At 45.6% G+C, this 22276-nt stretch overlaps 1 protein-coding gene across 1 annotated transcript in view; it reads right to left on the bottom strand.

Annotated features, from left to right (window-relative positions):
- LOC137788668 (cadherin-12-like) overlaps positions 1-22276 on the bottom strand; it is a 103005-nt gene that overhangs the window by 36998 nt on the left and 43731 nt on the right. Inside the window, exons 3-5 of the mRNA XM_068581660.1 lie at positions 10354-10648; positions 6374-6493; positions 4060-4227 (exon numbers count right to left, since the gene is read on the bottom strand). Of these exons, the coding sequence (XP_068437761.1) occupies positions 4060-4227; positions 6374-6493; positions 10354-10648 (583 nt within the window). The remainder of the gene's footprint in view (positions 1-4059; positions 4228-6373; positions 6494-10353; positions 10649-22276) is intronic.

Consider the following 22276-nt stretch of genomic DNA (forward strand, 5'->3'; position numbering starts at 1 on the left):
GTTGGGACGTCGTACATCCGTCATGACATCACTCCGGCTTCTCCGTTACGGACTCCAGCGTCATGTCGAGCTTTAACTCCAAAGAGTTCGACATCAAAAGGTTACGAACATCTACTCGGCCGTGTTTGTTGTATTCCTTCGCCTCGTGTTGTTAACATTAATTGAACGCGTTGCTCCATTTATTTGATGAAACTTGACACCTTCCTCTGCTGCAGCAACACAGAAACAGCCAGCAGCAGTCGTACGGAGAGGAAAAAATAGAAATACGAGTTTCTTCTTGGAATTTGATTTATTTGGCCCTCGTATGACAAAGCAAGCTGCAGATTGAGGGAGGCTGAGAGACGAGTGTGTAGGAGGAGTCTCTCCGAGCTCCTTGTGAGGACGAGCCGCTCCACATGAAATGGCATCAAACTCGGAGACGGATGAACTTGAACACAAACGTCTGCAACAAGAGTGTCGAGGCACTCGCAGTGACAGGAAGCAGAAGCAGAGCTTTTTATTTATGCTGGAGGACCAAAATATAAAAAAAGGTACCGAGTCAAAACCAAAATACCAGCATCTGCTTCGGTAATTTTGAAAATATTCCTTTAAACTTAAGACCGAAACCCTTTTTTCTAAATTAAAACTGCGCCTCATGATCCAGAGTTCAAATGTAATTCATCTAAAGTGCTGAAGTCCTGAAACTCTTGTGAGAAGATATGTGAGCTTTTACGTTTTTATTCCGTTAGCTCCTCAACATGACGAAGCGATTATTCCGTTAGCTCCTCAACATGACGAAGCGATGACAACGTCTGAGTAAAACGCTCATAAGTTTCGCGTCTGAAAACCCGTCAGATGACTGATGTGGAAGAGCCGGTGGGTTCCAGACGAGCTCGTGATGGTGCCAGCAGGTTCAGGTCAAAGTCGGTACATGTTTACCCGAAAAACACGTTTTTTTGGACTCAAATAGCTTCAAAGCATGTCAATGCTTGTGTTTATTGTGATTATTAATGCAGATTTAGATGCTTTAATCTTTCTAAATACATGCAGTATGATGCTGTGGCATGATAGGAAGGCACCAAACAAGACAAATAAAGATCGAGGACTCAGAATATGCAGAAAACGTAAAAAAAAAAGTAAAATCGTTATTTTATTTTTTTTATTGTTTTAAAGGCAAGGAGTTAAAGATCAAGGACAACAGGGTCTGGTATTCATATCAAGGTCACATGAGACCCCCCCCCCCTCCCCCCTCTGATGTCACAGCGCTGCCCTCTCATTGGTTATTCCTCAATTTCTCCCGTGGATTTGGTCTTTTTCTTCTTCCCCTCGGTGCTGATCCTCAGGATTCTTTGGAGGCGAGTTGAGCGCGGATGAATTTTGGCGTTATTTCAATAAATAATCAAGTTGCTTTTCAAGGACGTTCGTTCGTTTCAAAAGTATTTTCAGGTTCGTGTCCTTTAAAAGACGGAGCGGTGCTGCCAACGAGGAAGAGGAAGAGGAAGAGGAACGAGCAAACAGCTGTTGAGGGCAGACACCCCAGATGAATAGGGTATTATATATATATATATATATATATATATATATATATATATATATATATATATATATACACACTTCTATTAAAATTCAGTTATTATTAGAGTTTTCTCAAAGTGTAAGTTTTCAAATTAACACCTTAGTTCATCGCCTGGTGCAATACCTGATACCTAATATGTGCAATATCCTTTACTTTTAAGTATGTTCAAGAACGTTTATTCACATTTTTATTCCATTTGTATATTTAATATCCTTCTCACTGTTAAATGTTGTATTTGTTTTATTAGTTTATTCATATTACTTGATTTTTATCTTGATTTCCTTGAGAGCAGTGCTGCTGTAATCCTGTAATTTCCCCACTGAGGGGCAAATACAGGATTATCTCATCTTATCTCTTATCTAATTTGCATTCATTAAAAATCAGAAATCTGCTCATTGTAGCTGTTGACATATTTCACACATTGTGTCTCTCCATAAATCAGAAAACACACCCAACAGCCATGAAATGAATGGATTGCCATGTTTATAGGAGTCACATGTTGTGTGAATCAGACTATGAATGAAATATGAGCGCCGCCCTCAGCGAACGGGAGGAAACTGGAGATTTATGGCTGAGAACCAAAACCTCATTTTGTCTCATCAGGGCAGGTGCAACAGGGTAAATATTCTAATAGATATCGTCTTGACCTTTCCCCCGGTCGACTACTCTACATTATTAAGACGAATATATTTGTATTACAACACTCCGAGATGAACTCAGGGGAGAAAACTACAAAGTAGTTGTTGTTTTTATCTCCACGAGCAGCGAAACTGTTCAAAATCTTAAAATTGATCAGTTGTGTTAAAAACCAGCCGCCGTCAGCAGGTTCAGGATCTCCTGGGATGATAATCCAGATAATCCATCGGATCCAGACCTGAGTTTGAGTTGTTTGAGGAACCCCAAATTAATTCCAATACTTGTGTTTATTGTATGTATTTGTTCAGCAAAGTCTTGGGAACAAAATGTGTATCTGCAAAAAAAATCCCTTTTAAAAGATATTTTGATGGTAACTATGAACATCCAGCATGATATGAGCCAGATTCCCACCAAAAAAAGCCCCCTGGAGCGTCAATAAGACACCTTTTTGGAAAGATTAGGACCTAAAGAATCAGAAACTGCAACAAAAATCACAATAAAACAAAGTCTTGTCCTGTTAGGAAGGAGTTTCAGTCAAGAAACTGTGTCGTTCAGTTCAAAAATAGAAAAATATGACGTATTTTATGCCAACAGATTGTCTGAATGGGGCATGCTGGGACTTAAAATGGGCGCGGGAGGATTTTCGCGCACGTTTCCAAAAGGTTAACACACACACACACACACCCACACACACACACCCCTGTCAGCCATGACCATTACAGGCATTACATGTTCACACATCTGGTGCCATCAGAGGAACGACGGTTTACTGATATTTAATCTAGAGATGGAGGGTTTATGGAGAAGACAGATGGACGCATGCAGCGATAATAGAAGGAAACCTCACACTCGTCTCCTGGTTCTTTGCCCGACCCCCGTGAGGAGAGAGATAGGAAGGAGGCAACAAAAGAAAGGGATTCGGGGCAGAAGAGCCGCCGTACTTGGCCCTCACCTCTGTGCTGTGACAGCATTATGGAAATATCATCTTTTCCCCGCAGCCAGAGCAGCTTGACCGTCAGACTCGTATTTAAATTCAGGAGGAGGCCACTCGGTCTGGGTGTCGCCTCCGAGGCTGCATCCTGTACTCGGGGCTGCTACTGCTGCTGCTGCTGCTTGTGCACGTGCTCATTTTCTCCTATAATACATCTTTTTCTTTGCATACAAGATGACATAGTCATGCTTTGCATAAGCACAGGAGGGTTTAACATATTTACAGTATTTTTATATTTTCCTCCCCTCCCCAGCTCGGCGTTTCTGACGTGACCTGGTAAACGGTGCAATCGAATAAATCTGGTTTAGCGGCTTATTCCAAATACCGGATGAGATGCAGTGTTTAAATACACTGACCCCCCCCCCCCCCCCCCCTCCTGGTGCCATCCCCGCTCAGGATCTAAATATAGCCGGATGCCCACGTGAGCCACATAACACCAATCCTGGTTTATTTGCCCGGCGGTTCGACGACGCACTGAATAAACAGCGTTTGCTTCTGATGGCGCATAATGACGAGTAATGAAAACCAATTACAGCGAGTAGACACGAGGAACCCGCTTTCCTTCCTCCCCCTAAGCTGTTTAATGGTATTGTTCGGTGCCTTCCCATCATGCAATAGCGTATTACTGCACATCTTCAGAAAGATTAACAGATAAAGCATCTAAATCTGCAATAATGATCACAAACATTTGAGTCCTCAAACATTTAGAGTCCAAAAACCATGTTTTCCAGTTTAAAAATTGACCTAAAATGACTGTTTTTGACCTGAATCTTGCTCGCACCATAACAAGCTCGTCCTTGAACACGCGTCGGCTCTTCTGCGTCGGCGCCAATAGTCGATGTCGCTAAACGTCATTTTTTTGGACGGACGCACTCACTTTTGGAGAACCTGGGCGGGTTGTCGTTGACGTCGCTCAGGGAGATGTTGATGGTGGTGGTGCCGGCCAGGCCGCCCAGCTGGCCGCCCATGTCCTTGGCCTGGATCAGCACCTGGTACTGCTCCTTCACCTCGCGGTCCATGTTGGGCAACGCCGTCTTTATGACGCCTGGTGAGCGGCAGGAGAGACGAGGCGAGAGAAGACGGTCAGCAGGGCCGATGGATTTATGACTTTTAAACACATTTCCTTCATTTTTAACCAAATGTTTATGACTTTAAAACACATTTCTATCGCTTTTAAACACATTTCCATGATTTTTAACCCTGGTTCCAAGATCTTTAATGAAATTTTCATGATTTTAAATCAATTTCTTTTTTTTTAATTTTAACCAAATTTTCATGACTTTTAACCTAATTTCCATGACTTTCAACAACATTTTCATGACTTTTAACCTAATTTCCATGACTTTCAACAACATTTTCATGACTTTTAACCAAATGTCCATGAGCAAACATTGTGTGAAATGTGTGTGTAAACAGTACGAAGTGATAAAATGTAGTATTTAAACTAACAATGAGGATTCAAAGCATACAGTAAACCTCAAATGACTCAAATGAATAAGAGACAATAGTTTGATTAACAGAATCAACATTGATAGATATACTCAGCGTATGCCTGCTTATATTTTGAGCGTCCTTCTTTCCGAGGACCTGGAAATAAGATTTTAAAAAGGACCATGACTTTTCCAGGATTTCCATGACCGTACGCCTGACGTGAGATCCTTTGAAACATGTTTGAATGCCAATTTCCACACGAGGAGCTCGCTCGCTCCCCAGGAAGAAAGCTGCTGGTGCGCTTCTCTCCGAGGCTGAAATGGAGGTCGTTCCACAAACTGGAGACACTTGACATTCAACAGGGAACTCTGGAGAAGCCATATAATGATTCACTTGAGGATCAGAGACCCTGAGATCAGAGAGCGTTTGTACTGCAGATTAATAGCGAGGTCAGTGGGAGGCTGGCAGGCTAAAGGGAAGCGGGGCGGCGAGGTGGGGCGGCACTTTCTCCCTCCACTTTTTCTCCATTTACTACACTGAGCGAGTGAGGACGTCCTGTTTGATCTGCAGACCCCAACACGTGTACGCAGAATCAAAGACTGTTATTATTTTGTATTTTTGAGACTTTTTTCCCTGGAGACGGGGTGGCATCTCTGAGACGGATCATTCTGGGAGATTTAAGCGCGTTATCCTCGTTCACCCTTTCCTCGCACTGTTTATTTGTTGTGTGTTATGCGTTGTTGATGTGCGTTTTGAAGATATAAATAAATATATATGTTTATATGCAGGCCCAGCTGAGCAAACATTGACTTTTAACACTTTGATATTTATTTATTTTACTTCTCCCAGCATCACTTTTTGAAATGCAGTCACAGTATAAAAGCTCAGGGACGAGGCGGCGTAATCGGTAAACAGATTCCGCCGCAGCGGCGGGTTGTGAACCCATCGCGTTCGCTTTGAACTGCTGCAGATGGAAGCCGGCGGCGGCGGCCCACTGCCGGTTAAACACTGGCGGTGTGACGTGTTGCAGGTTCAGAGCGGTCGCACGGCCACGCCTCCACCCCGCCTCCACCCCGCCTTGACCCCACCTTGACCCCGCCTCCACCCCGCCTTGACCCGCCTTGACCCCACCTTGACCCCGCCTCCACCCCACCTTGACCCCGCCTCTTTGCAACCTTTTTACAGGCGTTTCCCTCCAACGACACCGGCCGCCTGCAGCAGCAGAGTGCAGTTGTAAATATTGCGTAACTGACTAAATAATGTGTAATTAACTCACTAAATAATGTGTAATTAACTGACTAAATAATGTGTAATTAACTCACTAAATAATGTGTAATTAACTGACTAAATAATGTGTAATTAACTGACTAAATAATGTATAATTAACTGTCTAAATAATGTATAATTAACTGACTAAATAATGCATAATGAACTGACTAAATAATGGTAATTAGCTGGCTAAATAATGTGTAACTGACTAAATAATGCGTAATGTCGATATAAATAATAAGTTAAAGACCTTGAAAGAAATCATGTGAATTTATTTGGGAAAGACCGGTCGAGAAAACACTAATGAGACGTACGCTTCACCACTAATATCCTAAATAACTGATGTCATGCTGCTGCGTTGGCCTCATGCACACAAAGCAGAAGCAGCTGTTGTCGGAGGCCATCGTGTTGGAGGCCATCGTGTCGGTGCTTGAGAACGTGACACCGACGGATTCATCGTATCGTGTCGGCAAAGGAAAAAGTGCTTTTACCTGTTTTGGGGTCCACAGAGAAGTAGGGCTGGCCGTGCAGGATGCTGTACACCACCCTGGCACTGTTCCCGTACGTGGGGTCGTCTGCATCTGTGGCCGTCACCTGCGTCACGTACGTCCCTGGAAGAGGAGGAGGAAGAGGAGGAGGAGGAGGAGGAGGAGGAGAGGAAAGACATATTGACTTTGACCTAATCAGTTTCCTCACGAGACCGCGATCCCAAACTCTTTGAAGTTCATCGGTTTACCAAAACGATCCGCACCCCGACGCTAATGAATGATGAGACGCAGCCGAGAGAGCCGCGGCGGCTGATAATGAACGGTCAGAGTCGCTGATGGGGTGTAATGAGGAGGAGGAGGAAGAGGAGGAGGAGGATGAGGAGGAGGAGGAGGAGAAGGAGGAGGAGGAGGAGGGCTCCTGTCGAGAAGCCGTTGGATTGCCCTCGCTGTATGTTTCGCGTTGCACATTTGCAGCGTTGCTAAGTGGGCATTATTTAAAAACAAATAAAGTAAGGGTAAAAAATAGAGGCTCTTGTGCGACTATTCATTAAACAATGCCACCATTAAGAAAACAAAAGGGCCGTGGCAGGAATAGCATGAGGGTGGCGGCGCTCCAAACTGCCGGGGTAAGAGGACAGAATAATTACTTGTTGGAGGTTTTGGCTCATCCTCATTAACTGGCTGGCATCGAACGCGCTCCTTATTTACCGTGTATTTAAATTCAGCAGGCTCGGTCCAGAGCTCCCAGTTTGAGGGGAGAGAGGTAACCCAAAAAATAAACAAATAAACGTCGCGTTAGCCGGACTGTTGTACGACTCCACCAGGTGTGTTTTTTAAAGAAAAACTAGTTGCAGAGAAGTTTGACTTCACAGTGAATCCATCACAAACAAGATGTGGACACCAATCGGTTCCAGGCTGCAGGGTTTTGAGGAGCACGTTGGTGAACAGGTGACAGCGAGCGGCGGGGAGGACGTCCACACGGCCATTTTAATTCTGGGGAGCGCCGCGGAGAACTCGCCGTGCATTAAACGGGCTTTGCGGTCGCAGCAGACGCTAACAATGGCATTAAAACATTAGGTGAGCGAGATTAGCGTCTCAATCCGTCCTAACAAAAGCCTGCGTGTCAGATTAGACATGCCAGGGAGGAAGGACTGCATCAAACACACACACACACACACACACACACACACCAGACGAGATAATACGGGGACATGCGTTTCAATCCAAAGCTCCGTTAGCTAAAAAAAAAAGTTCAAAAAGCCTTTTTCCGTTAGCTCAAATGCGGGTAAAAGTTAAAAAAGCCTTTTTGAGCTCCGCGGACGCCTCCGCGAGTTTTTTCCGCCGTGCGACAAAAGCCGAGAGCTCCTTCTCCGCATCAGCGAGACAATAAACACGGCGGTTAGATTCCGTTCACGTTCAGTTGTGGAAAATTCAAAGGTGTGTGTGAAAGGAAACGGCTGAGAAAAAGGTCATTGTTGATAAAAAAAACACAGGAGGGGAATACAGAGTTCAGCTAAAAATATGGATTATCCATCTGACTTAATTGAAAATGGTTTAAATCACAATACTCAACAAACCACGGGGATGTAATGCAGGGTAAAGCAATTAACTTGGAGCGCTGCGCGACGCATACAGATGCTTTGTTTTCACAAAGTGGAGCCGATGCTGGGAGGACAAGATCTGATATTGACTATATGGAAATGTTTGGAGGGAAATCAACAAAGTTGCTCACTTGGATCCCTTTTCTGTCGCTTTCTTAGTGATTCGGGGGGTAAACTGGGACTCCAAGGGATTATGAGCGATCGATTTCAGAATATCTGTCCATATAGTCTCCACTTCCAACCAATATCGTGCATATTTACACCCAGCATCTCGCTGCTAACGTAAGAGAAGAACAAGCCAAAGGCATCAAGGAGGACGTAACAGTCAATAAACCCGTTGGTCTCGCTGCTATAAATATTGAGCAGGACTTTAGTTTTTTTGTGAATAATACATCCCACAGAACGAGTGTGCGAGGGCGGCTGGTTCAGACTCTCAGTCGTGATATCAGATGTTGTATTTCTGATCGTGGTGTCACTCTGCATAATTTGGCGAAGCTGAACGTTTCTACTTGTGATTTTTTCTGGCTTCCACTGTAATGAGTTGGAAGAAAATAGGTTATTTTTGAACCTGCAGTCTGGAGTCTACGGTCGATCTATTTGCAGTTAGACTGATTTGATATTGTTGCCAAGATCTGGATCACATGTTCGCTGCATGAAGTACAACATCGCTCCCTACATGCATCTCTAATGAAAGATGCCTTCCTGTTGCATCATGGGAAATGTGGGGATCCAGGACAGAGTGCAGAAAATGATGAAAGTGGTGTGGAGATTATCTTGCTGAACAAAACGTGTAAGTATCATGAATTTGGGTTTGCCACAGAGCTTATTTTCTGCAATAATCCAAAATCCAATGAAACAATCCCATTGGCCGGTACGACGCTAACTTCCTGTTGGCCTACGAAAGGGGATTAAAAGTTCATTGCCTCTGCTTTTTGGTTTTGACCAAGTTTAACAACTAAATGAAGCTGACAATCAATAGATTTAATGTGAATGGCAGCTCCATTCATGCAAAAAAGAGCATGAAAATGACTTTTGCAGACTGTCCATCGTCAAATTAGATAATTAGACATTTTGAAATGTGATAACAACGTTCATGCCATTATCAAAATGAAAGGTCATTTTTCATTTTTTTATCCTCTCATCAGTAAAACAAACAGATCATCCGCAGCCTTTCATGTCAGATTCAATGTTATAAATAGTTTAGAAGTATCAGATAAATAGAAATGTCCCGGCTTTTGTGGCTGTCAGATGCACTGGAGATAGACAAGTGAAATAACAAACTAGAAAAAGAAAACCCAGTTGTAAGGAATGACTGGTCTCTTTCCAGCTAATCTCTGGACTCGGCCTGAATGCTCACACCAGATGTCCGTCCATCCGTTCGTCCATTATCTGTAACCACTCTTCAGGGTCGCGGGTTGGGGGGTCTGGATCCGATCCCAGCCGGAAGGCTGAAGGGCGAAAGGCAGAGTTCACCCTGGACGTGTTCCCAGACTTATCACAGTGTTGACACAAGTGGACATCAATTAACCTAACCTGCATGTCTTTGGACAGACGGGGCAGCGAGCCGGAGGACTCGCGGAGAAGGACGCGCAAACTTCACACGCGAAGGTCGAAAACCCCGAGCGCTAACCGCTCGCCCGCCGCCGCCGCGGCGCTACATGTGTTTATGATCAATGTTGCTCTGAGTCCAAAGTAAACTGTTTGTGAGCTTGTGAGTCTTCTTTTCATACCCATATACATACTCTAGAGACTTTTTAGAGTTTTGAGGCGCTACAGCGGCGTCTAGATCAAGAGGAACAATCCTCGCGGTGAATAACGTTGATCTGTTTTCCCTTCGGGGGCGAACATCTGAAGACAAAGCTGAGAAATATACTCAGGGCACACCGAGAATAGCTAACTGTGAAATGTCAAACCGGAGCGGCTTTGCCCCTCTGGTTGTTCCTGAAACTTTCCTATTCTGGTAGTTCAAGAGGGGGAAACAAAGTGCAAAGGGTTCTTATCAATTATGCTGTGTTCACAAGTAAAGAGTTGCGATTTTTCGCCCGAGTTTACTCGCTCGACTTCATGCGGTGAATTCGCTTTTCCGTGGCTTTACTCCGTGAAAACAGTCACCAGTTCTGCTTTATACTCGTTGTGGAAGTCCCACAAACATCGGAACATCAAACATAACATAATATGGTCACACACAGCTCCGACCTGCGTCTGACATATTTCAACTCGGACGAAAAAGCGCCATCTGGCGAAAAATTGGCTTTTTCGCGACCATTCGCGTCTGCGCATTGACTTCACATGTAATGTACTCGCAACTCTTTAGGTGTGAACGCACCATTCGGCAAATGTACAAGCTCCTCTGCCTTTCAGACGGTGGAACAAACCACTGACCTACTGGCGACATCTCGGGGACGGTGGCCGTGTACGGTCCCTCCAGGAACTTGGGCTCATTGTCGTTGATGTCTTGAACCTTGATGACGAACTCTGACTCGGGTTCGAGGGGCCTGTTGGTGTCGATGTCCACGGCCTGGGCGCGTAGGGTGTAGTAAGGCTTCTCCTCCCTGTCCAGACTCCTTAAGGCGTGGATGTCCCCAGTCGTTTGGTCAATCGTGAAAATGGAGCCGGCCCCGTCTCCCGAGAGAGTGTACTTCACCGCGCTTTCCCCCCCATCGAGGTCAGTGTGCAGCTGCAAGGCAAAGAGGGAGGGCGGGGGAAAGAAAAGACAGGTTGAGTGCAAACATTGGCACAGATAATGATTCATCGAAAGCGCCGGGGAAGAGCCGTCAAAGAACACTATTTCACGGGAGACAGTCAAGGAAACTGGCTGCGCATCAAAGAGCAAATTCATGTCTCTGCAAAGATCTGCAAAACACTAAGTCATGAGGAAAAAATAAAACGATCGTACTTTCAGAAACGTTTCACAGATTAATGAGGCTAAATCTCTCATAAATAATTGATCCTCCTCTGTGCAATTACGCTGCAGCGATAACTCTTCAGCATCGCGGACCCGTTGCTATTCACGGAGGACTCCAAAATCTCTCCGAGACGGGGCTTTTTTCCTCAAAGCGGCATTGGATCGGGCCGTGAAAAACAAGAGGTAAATACTCAAGTGAGAACAATTTCTACAGCCGCCGCCTGACAGCGGAGGTCTGTGACCAGATGACTCTCTGCACAGTTGCCAAATCTCACTCCTGCAGCCAGAGAACATCTTTGTTAATATAGATCCAGCAGCTCTCTTTGTACAAGACAAACACACTCTGGGCCGGTGGCAGAAAGCCTATTGACATAGTTATGTTTGCCTCCCCCGGGGAGATCAGTCATACAATTCAGAGCCTTTTAAATATTTAAGAGCCCTAATGCAACGTGATCGTCGGCGCACATGGGTAAGGATAGTTCGTCTTCCTATCCAATGGCACGGTGTTTTCACCTCCACCCTTGAGCAGCGGTGTTACTCCTTGAGACAAGTACGGCTATTTTAAGCGCTGAAGCAAGGGCATGAAGCCAGCCGGTACCTGCCGGCTTCAAGTGACATGGTTTAATTTATTTTAACACCGGCATACCCCTCATTCAAAAGTTTAGGATTGACTTTGGGTTATTGTCTTCACATTTTTGAATAGTTTTCCGTTTGGATGTTTCGTCCAACTCATTTCATTGAATATTAGGATTGTTAGTCTGCCAGTTATAATACTATATACCAGAATAACCAATTCTTTCCTGTCATCGCGTCCTGATTTCAGTAGCCTTGGAAATACGTCCATATTGGGTCATGTATTTTAGTGCATTGGTCTTGTTCAGTGTTGTTGTATTTTATGTGCCTCCAGTGTTTTATATATGCATCTACTGGAGATACACTTGTTTTTCATTTGATGTGAATAAGTTTGGTCTATACATTACTGTCTTATGTTGCACTATGTTATTGAAATGTAATTTTAGGCTGCCATGAAAACAAATCTGGCGAGGGACAGTGGAGGAAAATTCGCCCCTCTGGCTAACTTACAGTTCTACTGTTGTACAATAAACACTACTGTATATTTGATTCACGACTCATGCCCGATGTCAATGGCTTGCTGGTGAGATATTCCCTCCCATCCCTCCGACCACATTCCCCCCTCTACTTATCTAAATGTTTTAGTTGCGTGTCGTGCCATTGCCGCGAGCGTTCGCTAACCTCAGCCGCGCTGCAGCTGCCGCGCACGAGCTAATGACCGAGTGAGTCCTCACACTGACACCGTCTTGTTTTTGCAGTTATTCACAGTCTTTCTTTCCACCCCACAGGTAATTAAGCCATCATTTGCACATGGCCAATTATCCAGTGAATCTCTGCGATAATTGCAGCGATGGAGAGAAGAGGATATTTGTGATGCAGCTCTATAAATTCTCTGTAGGGTTTACTACTGAAAACAAACCGAGACTCGCAGACACAAGCGCAAACACACGAGGGAGAAGTTGGTGACTCAGTGCAAATTGTCCGGTTCACACAAGAATAGCACTGCGTTATGATGTTCTCACCCATGGTGCATTATTCATCAGTATTCAAATGCACGAGAACTATTTCTAGTCCATGACCCTTGTTGCATTACAACTAGGTCCCAGTACAATTTATGCAATGAGCACAACAACTGAAATGTAGATTATTAGTGTTGTCTAATGTAACTGCTCCTATGTAAAATATATATATATATATAAAATCACAACCAATTGTCAAAGTAGATTGCACACTTTAATCACTATTAATCCATACTTACCAATGTATCATCATACACTTGGGGAAGATTAATTTGGCTATAAGCGAGATGAATTATACCACTTCTACTGTAGCCTATTTATCATTTTTACACTATTTAATCGTGGGCACTAAAGCTGAGGGTTTTCATAATTATTCGAATTAGTGTCACTTTTAATGTGACGCTTCACTTCAACACGTGATTGACATTTCGCAAATTGTAGCCGCTTAATGGTAAACATCCCCATCTATGGCACACGGTGATTGACACAAACTGAGGGAAATTAGTGTGGAATTAATCCACAGGCGAGTTGTTTTATTATGCAAACCAGCCAAACACGTTGAACTCTCGCCACGAGACAAAAGGAGGTTCAAAAGAAGCGGAACCCAACGAGGAGGCCATCGTGTTGACGGACAGTAGATGCTTTCCCCTGGATTCAAATGTAGCGCATTGCACGACGATTTGAGGGGAAAACATTAAACAAATGAATGTGGAAGTTACTTTAAAGACTTTAATGACTTTCTTTTAACTGTAAAATAAAAGGCCACTTACACTGCGACATGTTAAACTATCACTCAGTGCGGTTACATGGATTCGAATAACTGGCTTAGTCCGACTAAAATCGAATTATCCAGTTCATGTAAACACCTTTATTCGAATAACTGCGGTCCGACTACGATCCGATTAACACCCCTGGATAACTCGATTCGATTCGATTGATAATTCGAATAACGCTGCATGTAAACGCTGAATCGGATCGGAACTGGACAATGCGTTTGTGCGCATGCTCAAGATGCCGCCGCCTCCTCCCTCCCGCCCTCCCAGGTCGTGACCCGGAAGTCGAAAGAGACGATAAGTTGTCACGGCCGGCAGAAACAAACAAACGTAAAAGTCGGGTTACGAGCCGATAGGACCTTCGGTGGGTGTCTCTGCTAGCTCCCTGATGTAGCCAGCTAGCGCTGCTGCTAGTTCCCTGTTTGCTCTGCGCTAGCTCCCCGACAACCACCGAAGCTAGCGGGGTTCTCTCCATTATGAAGAGTGAAGAGGTCAAGCGGAGATGGCTGTATCACCACTACATGTAATGAAAACAGCGCCACCTAGCGTATCGGATATGACATGCATTCGGCCAATGATTCGATTTATTCACTGCCATGTATATTCGGATAACAGCAGTTGCCCCGAAAGAGAGCATAGTCCGACTAAAGCAAGATTCGAATTAATGCCATCATGTAAACGCAGTGACTGGGACATGTTAAACTATCACTGGGACATGTTAAACTATCACTGGGACATGTTAAAACTGTCACTGGGACACGTTAAAACTGTCACTGGGACACGTTAAACATGTTAAACTGTCACTGGGACACTTTAACTATCACTGGGACACGTGAAAACTGTCACTGGGACACGTTAAAACTGTCACTGGGACACGTTAAACATGTTAAAACTGTCACTGGGACACGTTAAACATATAAAACTATCACTGGGACAGAACACCTGGAAACAAACGGTTCTGGTTCTGCACCTGAACTCAAAAAGGACTAAAACTGTGTGAGGTGAACTTCGTGGACATCTGCAGGTATTCCTGACGTCAACGTGAGAAAAAAAATGAAATTCCAAGGACGGATTTGTCTGTGGACTTCTCAAAGAAAGGATAATGTACCGTTCTCTGAGGCCGCCCGGGCTTTTTTTCTCTGTTACATACTGTGCTGCTTGATGAAAAGCTGCCACGCGGATCATTATTCTGCTGTTGGCAGTTGTTACACTTGCTACGTGTGTGTGTGTGTGTGTGTGTGTGTGTGTGTGTAGGTGTGTGTGTAAGTGTGTAGGTGTGTGGTGAAAGTACACAAAGATCTCGGAGATAATTCACAACAATCTATTGACTTCCAGAGGAACCGTAGTGTACAACGGGATCCGAGTCATATTGTGTTATTAAAAGTATCATGTCAAAACTTGGAGACCAACAAAATGAGTTATTGATGTCGTCAAGTAAAGCAGTCCAACCCGGTTTCACACATCCATCATCAAAGGAGCCCCATTTTATTTATGTGACCTTGAATTCATTCGTCAAGATGCCGACTGCAAGAAGAAAAACACGTATTTGTATGTAGCCCAGCTGGATGTGCTTGTGTGGGTGTGCACACATGCACCGGCATGTCCAGCATGTGGTAATGACTTCCTGCTCCACGCCAGCCGCCGGGCCGCCATGCCGCCACGCCGCCGCGCCTTTGTTGGAAGCCGCTACGCTCATTTGCTCGCTGTGAGAATTGTTTGCAGATCACAAATCTTGCATCGCAGAGAAAGACACACACCTGTGACGACAAAAAAATATTGTCTCTATTATCTTCTGAGCTGCATTGGCACCGCGTGCCAACGATGGCGAGTATCCAGTTAGTCGGCGTGACCACCCAGTCGCCTGTTTGTATGCACGGAGGTCGCGGCTTTGTGCCGTTGTTGACTTGTGAAAAGCTGCTGCGCTACTGCGAGAGGGTTTCACTCCAGGAGAAGCCGTGATGGAGAGCTGCACGTGGACGCCGTGATGGAGAGCTGCACGTGGACGCCATGATGGATGAGCTGCAGCGCGAGGACACCGAGCCCTCCACGCGTCTTCTGGGCAAACATCTATTCTATCTTCCTTTTCTACTCGGATCTTTTCAATGCTGCTCGGGTGCAGACCTTCGTGTCTGTTATCTTGGTCACTGTACCATTAGCGTGCATGCGCTTGTGTGTGTGCGTGTGTGTGCGTGTGTGTGTGTGTGTGTGTGTGCGTGCGTGCCTGTGGCAGTGCTATTGCCAACTGTTTCATTGTATCCGGCTTTGTTGGAAAATGGTTACACAGTCGTTGACTGGAAAATTGGGCAGAGAGCCCCCTCTCTAATTAAAGTGCTCCCATCAGAAACTAATATATATATATATATATATATATATATATATATATATATATATATATACATACACACACACACACACACACACACGGAAGTACTTTTTGCAGCAGTAATGATGGTAGTACTCCATCACCGTGTGTTTGTGTGAGACGGTGCGTCTGGCACGTCTGTAGGTGCGGCTGCAGAGGAATAATTACTCGCACAATCCCACTGAGATTTCCACCTCGTGCGTGTCTGTGTGTGTTTGTGCGGATCCTTGACAAACAAGACTGGTGTGAGTCTTCACAATTGCTTTGTTTTGACTTAATGTGAAACATTTATGAGCTTTAACTTGTAAAGTGTCGATACCGGGGGATGGATTGTTTTTTTAATAGCTTTTTTGGTGTGTTTCTTGTCGCCGTAGATGATACAGACACAACACAATCATCTGGCAATTGCATTTCCAGTTGAGCCAAATAAAAGCCAGCTGTTTCTTGTGCGTTGCTCTTCGGCTGTCAGCGCTCTGGTTGGAGTGTTGTTGCCCTCGGGTGCTCCCCAGAAGCTTGTGCTTGCAGGTTTGCCCTTGTCTTTCAATAAAACACCGTGCACGCTCAGTGCCCCGCGCTTACATCACACAGCAACACAGCGATCCTGCAACAGGAGGAGATGTTTTGCATCTCTGTTCATTTTTTTTTCATCCCCCTATTGTTTCGTAATCCCGTAATCTTTTCTGCAATCCATCCACATGATCCGCGCCGGCGTCCGGCCGGCTTTTTGTGGTGCCGTCAGGCCGACGGCGTGACGACGGCGGGTGAGCGGCGGTCCCGTCGGAGAAGTCGTCGTTCCCGTTTCTGCTGTCAGAGATCAGAGAGGCGGACGGACCGCTGCAACCGTGGAGTCATAACGAGGCTGCGATCTTTCACTCGAGACGGAGCCGAGACGACCGCTGACAGAAGACCTGTCAATCATCGCGTTGCATCAAATACGGCTTTGAATTTTTGATTTGAATTCTTAATCCAGAGATTGAATTGTATCACAATATGTCGACATTTATCTGTCACTCTCTCCCAGTGGACAGAATTACAGACATCTAACGATGACGTCTCTACCTTCTGCCGCATCTGTTGCATCTACTGTATCTTAATAAATCATAATATTGCTGTTTATCAGTGTGCTCAGTTAATGCACCTGTGTAATCATCATCAGCATGACGTACCTGCATTACTGAAGCTGGACTCGTGTACTCGGTCTCGTGGGCGGACTCATTCTCTAGGATGACACTTTGTTTATTGTGTCGTTTGACTGACAAGAAGAGAAAAAAGAAACAATAATGCTGCGTATTTTTCACGTCTTCACGCCGTTTTATTCATTGAGTCCCCGAGAGAAACACCTGCACAACGACTCAGCGCCGCACAATTAAAGATGAAAAAGAAATGCAAATGCAAATATTAAAAAAAGCATAGGCACATTGCCTCATTAATTATAGGCCAAGTGAAAGTTGACTGATATTAATTAAAAACCCCATTACTCTAACAATGGCAATTAATTATAAAAGAAAAGATTCATTAATAAGGAGGCAGACGGGGCTTCTTTTAAACTATGAAACACTCAGTGGACAAGAGGCAGAGCCGTGTTCAACACAACGTCACGTGACTTCACTGAAGAGTCAAACAGAAATGTTTCCTGGAGCAGTCGCTCCCAGTTTAAAACTATCGTGTCGACACAACGGCGTCTCCGTGTGCAGAAGCCAACGATGGCTTCAGTGATAACCACCGTGTGTCGATCCTCGCCCAAGAAAACGGCAAATTTGAGCAATGAAGAGCCGGCTCGCGACCTTCTTTTCACGATGAGCGCGACGCTGCCGAACACGACCGCCATGAAAGGAAATGAAATTGAGAGTCCCCGTTAGCCGGCAACGCTCGCACCACCTGTTTGAGTAACTGTGTTTGCATTCACTGCATTTATTTATTCTTTGTTTGTTTATGTCCGAGTTCTTTTTCCGCTCGGTGTTAAAACGTTCCTCCCGCCCTCGCCGAGACATTTTTGAGCCATTTTTGCACAATTCGCTCATGTGAAATATTGTGAAACAGTCGTTTCACGTAGCCTGGCTTCAGCTCGTCATCTCAGGGTTTACATCCGTCCGTGGACTCGCGTTAGACGTCGGCGGCGTAAAGCCGTGACCTGTGATTCCCGCTGCGCTCGCCGTGAGCCCGGCTCGGCCTCTCTGCGGCAGTCGAGGCGACGCAGACGGCCGCTCGGCCCGGTGCATCGCGGCGTTACTCATTACTCATCTCCGATTAGGGAAAATACTTCTATTGACCCGCGCTGCGCTACGACGGGGAAGAGCGATGGCTCACCTCGACCGGCTGCGAGGGAGTCGCACGCTTGGGTCGGCGATCGTGGACGACTCGTGGCTCCGCCCCCCCACGGTTCCCTTCAGGACCGGCGGCACGCGGCCGGCCCCTCATTTGTCATGCAGGAAAACCGCATATTGATTATTTTTGAGCAATTTCGCGGGAGAACGCAACCAACCTCTGTAAATAAAAGGAAAACGCTGTAATTGGATTTCTGCAGCCGGGGCGCTGCGGCGCTGCATGCGGAGCGACCTTCATGCGCCGTGAAGAGGATTTCAACATACTTGTTGTGGATGATGTCAACGCAAATGAAACCGCAGCGTGATTATTTTCTCCACAAAAAAAACAAAACCTTAGTATTTTATATATTTCTTTGGGTTTTCACGATGGCGCCACATAGTTTTGCACAACAGCCCACATCAGTGCTGACGCCAAAAAACAGATACTTGAGCAGCGTATCGCATGGAAATCGTTTCCTAAAGCATCCTCCTCGTCTAACCCACACACGTCTTGTCCTGCGCCTTGTTGAAGCAGCGATACTTCCTTCTGTGCAGCATAAATATGTAAACCATTTATTGTATATTCCAAAACAACTGTGTGAATAAATTGATTTTTAATCCACGTAATGCTTTCCTCCGTATCCCCGCATCGGGATTCATGCGCCGTGCTGCCAATCAGTGTAAATCACAGTGGATCCAACGAGGCGGCCCGGCATGGATTTATTTTTATGCTGCTATTTATTATTAGCTCTGAAACTACCCTTCAATCCAGCAAACCGTTCGGCCCACCAACCCCCGCCATGACGGAGTGTCAGCATCGGTTCTCAGGTCCGTCCGTCGCCCTGCCGGCGCCCTGTCACGCCGCATCACGGGCTGCAAAGCCTTCGGCCGGCGAGCCGGCGATAGAAGAGAAAACAGCGTGTCAGCCGCCGCCGGGGCTTATTGGGGGTGATCGATATTGGCCGGCGAGCCATTCCTCTGCTGCCTGACGGCTCAGGAGGTCGCTATCTGGGTTGTGTCACGCCTCCGTCAGGTGACGGAGGAAGAGGGGGGAGGAAGAGGGCGAGCATGCACGAACACACACTCAGAAGGGTTTTAATGCGACGGGAGAAAACATGCAGGGACGTGAGCGAGTGGGAGGGAGCGCGAGGAAGGGCCGCCGTGTGATTGATTGACATCTCCGGAGTCGCGGTTGGAAGCTGCTGAGCGAGGTTTCTGACCTCTGGAAGTGTTTTTACCGCCATTTACATCCCCGTGGGACTCAGCGGCAGCCGCTGACAGACGCTCGTCAGATCCCACCAACGCGGTCGATGATGCGACGGATACCTGCGCCGACGATCTAACAGGATCCGATGAAGACGCGGCTTTGAGGTTCTTTTGCGTAGCAACTAACGCGGCGCCAGAACGATTTCTCGGCGCATCACATTAACGCGCGAACATGCTCGTTATCGATCGGGGGGGTCCGCGGGTTAAGGCTCCATTCCCTTCTCTTCTCATATCACACTTGATTAAACAATACAGTGATATTGATACGACACACAGAAATGCAATTTTCGAGCCAGAATCGCAAACAATATCGCCCGTCGACGTCGAGAGAGGAAATGGGAAACGTTGACCGCGGCCGTAAGTGATACTGATTGGGGGCATTAGTGCAACGTTTGGATATATGATCCGGGCAATTCAGAAGGAAAGTCCATTATCCAGCAGGACAAAATACGTGAAATATATTGCGTTGGCAGGACAGATGAATGGCGTCATTAGCTTTTATTTCAGATATTCTTTTCAGAATATCCCCCGCGACATTCATCATTGACGCGCGTTACTATTGTAAATGCCCTCGACCTCTTAATATGTCCTAACGAGCAGCTGAATCACCGGCACGCCTCATGCAAAAACCTGCAGGGAGCCATCCGTTCACATTACCTCACATTTGTCAGCGAATCACAGAGGCGGCACATTTCCAGATGATTCTTTTTGGGCGCTGGAAAAGATCTCCTGGTTTAATTGGAGTGTTGAATCCACAGAATCCAGAATGTATTGACCAACACGCCGTATAACCACCGTTAAATCACCGCATTACCAGCGGAGCCGAGGGTCCCGCTCCGCTGCCGTACATGTGTGCATTGTTTTTATATGTCAGAGCATCAGTCGCTGCTTCACGGGTGAATCGACGAGATTACACCCTCCACTCGCGCCCGCCGCCGGCTGCATGCGACCGGATGAACCCGCTGCACGGGACGCTGCAAAAAGCAATCAAGTTATGAAGCCGATAACTCGATGCTAATTACCCGCCCGGCTCTGCGGCCGGTGCGGGGCTGAAGTGGTTTCACCGCGGCGGCAGTCATCCCCGTCGAGCGCCAACGAGGTTCTGCTGCTATTTTTAAAACCGGCCTCTTTACAGGTTCACATGCACACTTTGCGGTGAAATTACAAAAGCGTTGGAGCTGAACTACGAACGACAACGAGGTAACCGCCGCGCGGTCAGGTGGTGGAACCTGTCGCTGCTGGTTCCACGGCGCATAAGTCTTGTTGAAACGTCTTTTATGTCCTTCTCATTGGCCGTCGTTGAAAGATTAAATTGCGGCCGGTGATCAATCTCAGGTGTGGGATGAAAGGGGGATGGAGACGGAGAGGAAGAGCCATCCATAAAGAGAAGGATGGTCTTTCTTTGTCAGCCAGGAAGCAGAGGAATAAACAAGTTGTTGGAGAAACAGCGCTGCCCTTTCGAGCCAAAGTGGTTTATTGACTCGTATTTAAATGAGCAACCTTTTGTCTGCAGGTGTGAAGCCGGGCGTCGGAGCGTGACATCACACGCCGAGCAAAGGTACCGAGACTTTACCCCCTCTCCTCTTTGTATAGGTCCTGAGTGTGACTATCTAAATGGATTGGATTTGTCTTTAACCTTCAGTGTGTGTGTGTCGAGGGTTTGATTTCCTGAACTTAACGGCCGCAGAGTTTTACAGCAGAGCTGCTTTTCTCTGCCAGGTAGAAGTTGTTGAGATTATATATTCTTTTCAGTCCTCTTCTGGTTCTTTCATTGGCTCTGTTTTATATGTTATTTCAAGAATAATGTATTTATTATTTGAACTTCAGTCATAGTAGATGTTAAATACAACTAAATGTTTCCAGAGCAGCAACTAAGCCTCCATATAATTTGTCTAGTCGGCTTATTTTGACCAGATCTTTTCTTAAATTGTGACGGTTCATTTGCTTTCGCCCCAACGTGTTGTAATGTAACTCAATGCAACCTCTGTTAGCTGTTAGCTCAGTTGTTTAGCCGCTAACATAGCGCTAAAGCATGATTTATGACTTTTTTTTAACAAATTGCCTTCATGTAAATATTTCTGCATCCTTTTTAATCCATTCATTGCAATGAAATCCAAGAGAAGTTTATTTTGGGTTCACCTGCAAGAAACGCAGTAAACATAGATGACCTCGCTAACCAGCCGATGGCGGCTACGTTGTTGTGGTAACGACGCAAATAAACACCAACGATCTGGTGGTCGATGTCGGGTGATTACACAGAGGCGCGTTTTATTTAGAAAGGCGATGTTTTTGATTGCGGTCTTTATATTTGTCACGCTCAGAAATGACGAGCGGCGATCTTTAAAGTGAATTCTGAATTGCCAAATTACTTTAATTCCAGAGACAATATGTCAAACAGCAATTCATGAGCATTATGTTCAGACGGAGACGCCGTGACGCTCGAAACCAACGCTTCAAAAAAGGAAAGGAAGCTGAAGTCAGCTGAGAGTTTAATAGCGGGTGAGACGAGGCGGCGTGGCTTGATACACAACACTAATGGCAGATCTTTCTTGCAGATAATCACGGCTCAGCAGAGGAACAGGCCTCTGCGTTATCTAATGGAGAGTTACATTTACCCCCTTAAGCCGTCTGCGCTTTAATTGCTAATCTGCAGCAACGTGGTTGTTGTCAACGGGAGATTGTCGGAGGGTTCAAAGCGTGTGGGCTTGTTTTTTAAAAGTGGAAGGGTTGCGCTCAACGTGAATTTCTAATAATAATTATCCTTATTTATACCTTTTGGAAAACTGGAGTAGGAAGACAATAACACATTCATGGTTTTGTTTTTTTCCTGGCGGTTTATTTCTTGATAACGGTGTTGGAGGTTCAGAGTCAACCTGTCAATCAAAACAATTAAATACCTGTTGTTCATCTATTTTACTTCAAATGGGACATCAGCTCACAACATGAACATCAGGTATTAAAGCAGAGAAGAAAATGAGCGATTAAGACGAAGAACTCAAGTTTACAGAGTTTACTTTAAGTCTTGTTGGATCAGTTTCTCATAAACTTCTAAACAACTTCACTCAAACTTCTTTTTCCCTCCAGAGAAGACGTCTGACGGCCGC

This window comes from Clinocottus analis, unplaced genomic scaffold, assembly GCF_023055335.1.
Source record: "Clinocottus analis isolate CAN_PGR_092001 unplaced genomic scaffold, fCliAna1.0.p SCAF_18, whole genome shotgun sequence".
In the NCBI taxonomy this organism is placed as follows: Eukaryota; Metazoa; Chordata; class Actinopteri; order Perciformes; family Cottidae; genus Clinocottus; species Clinocottus analis.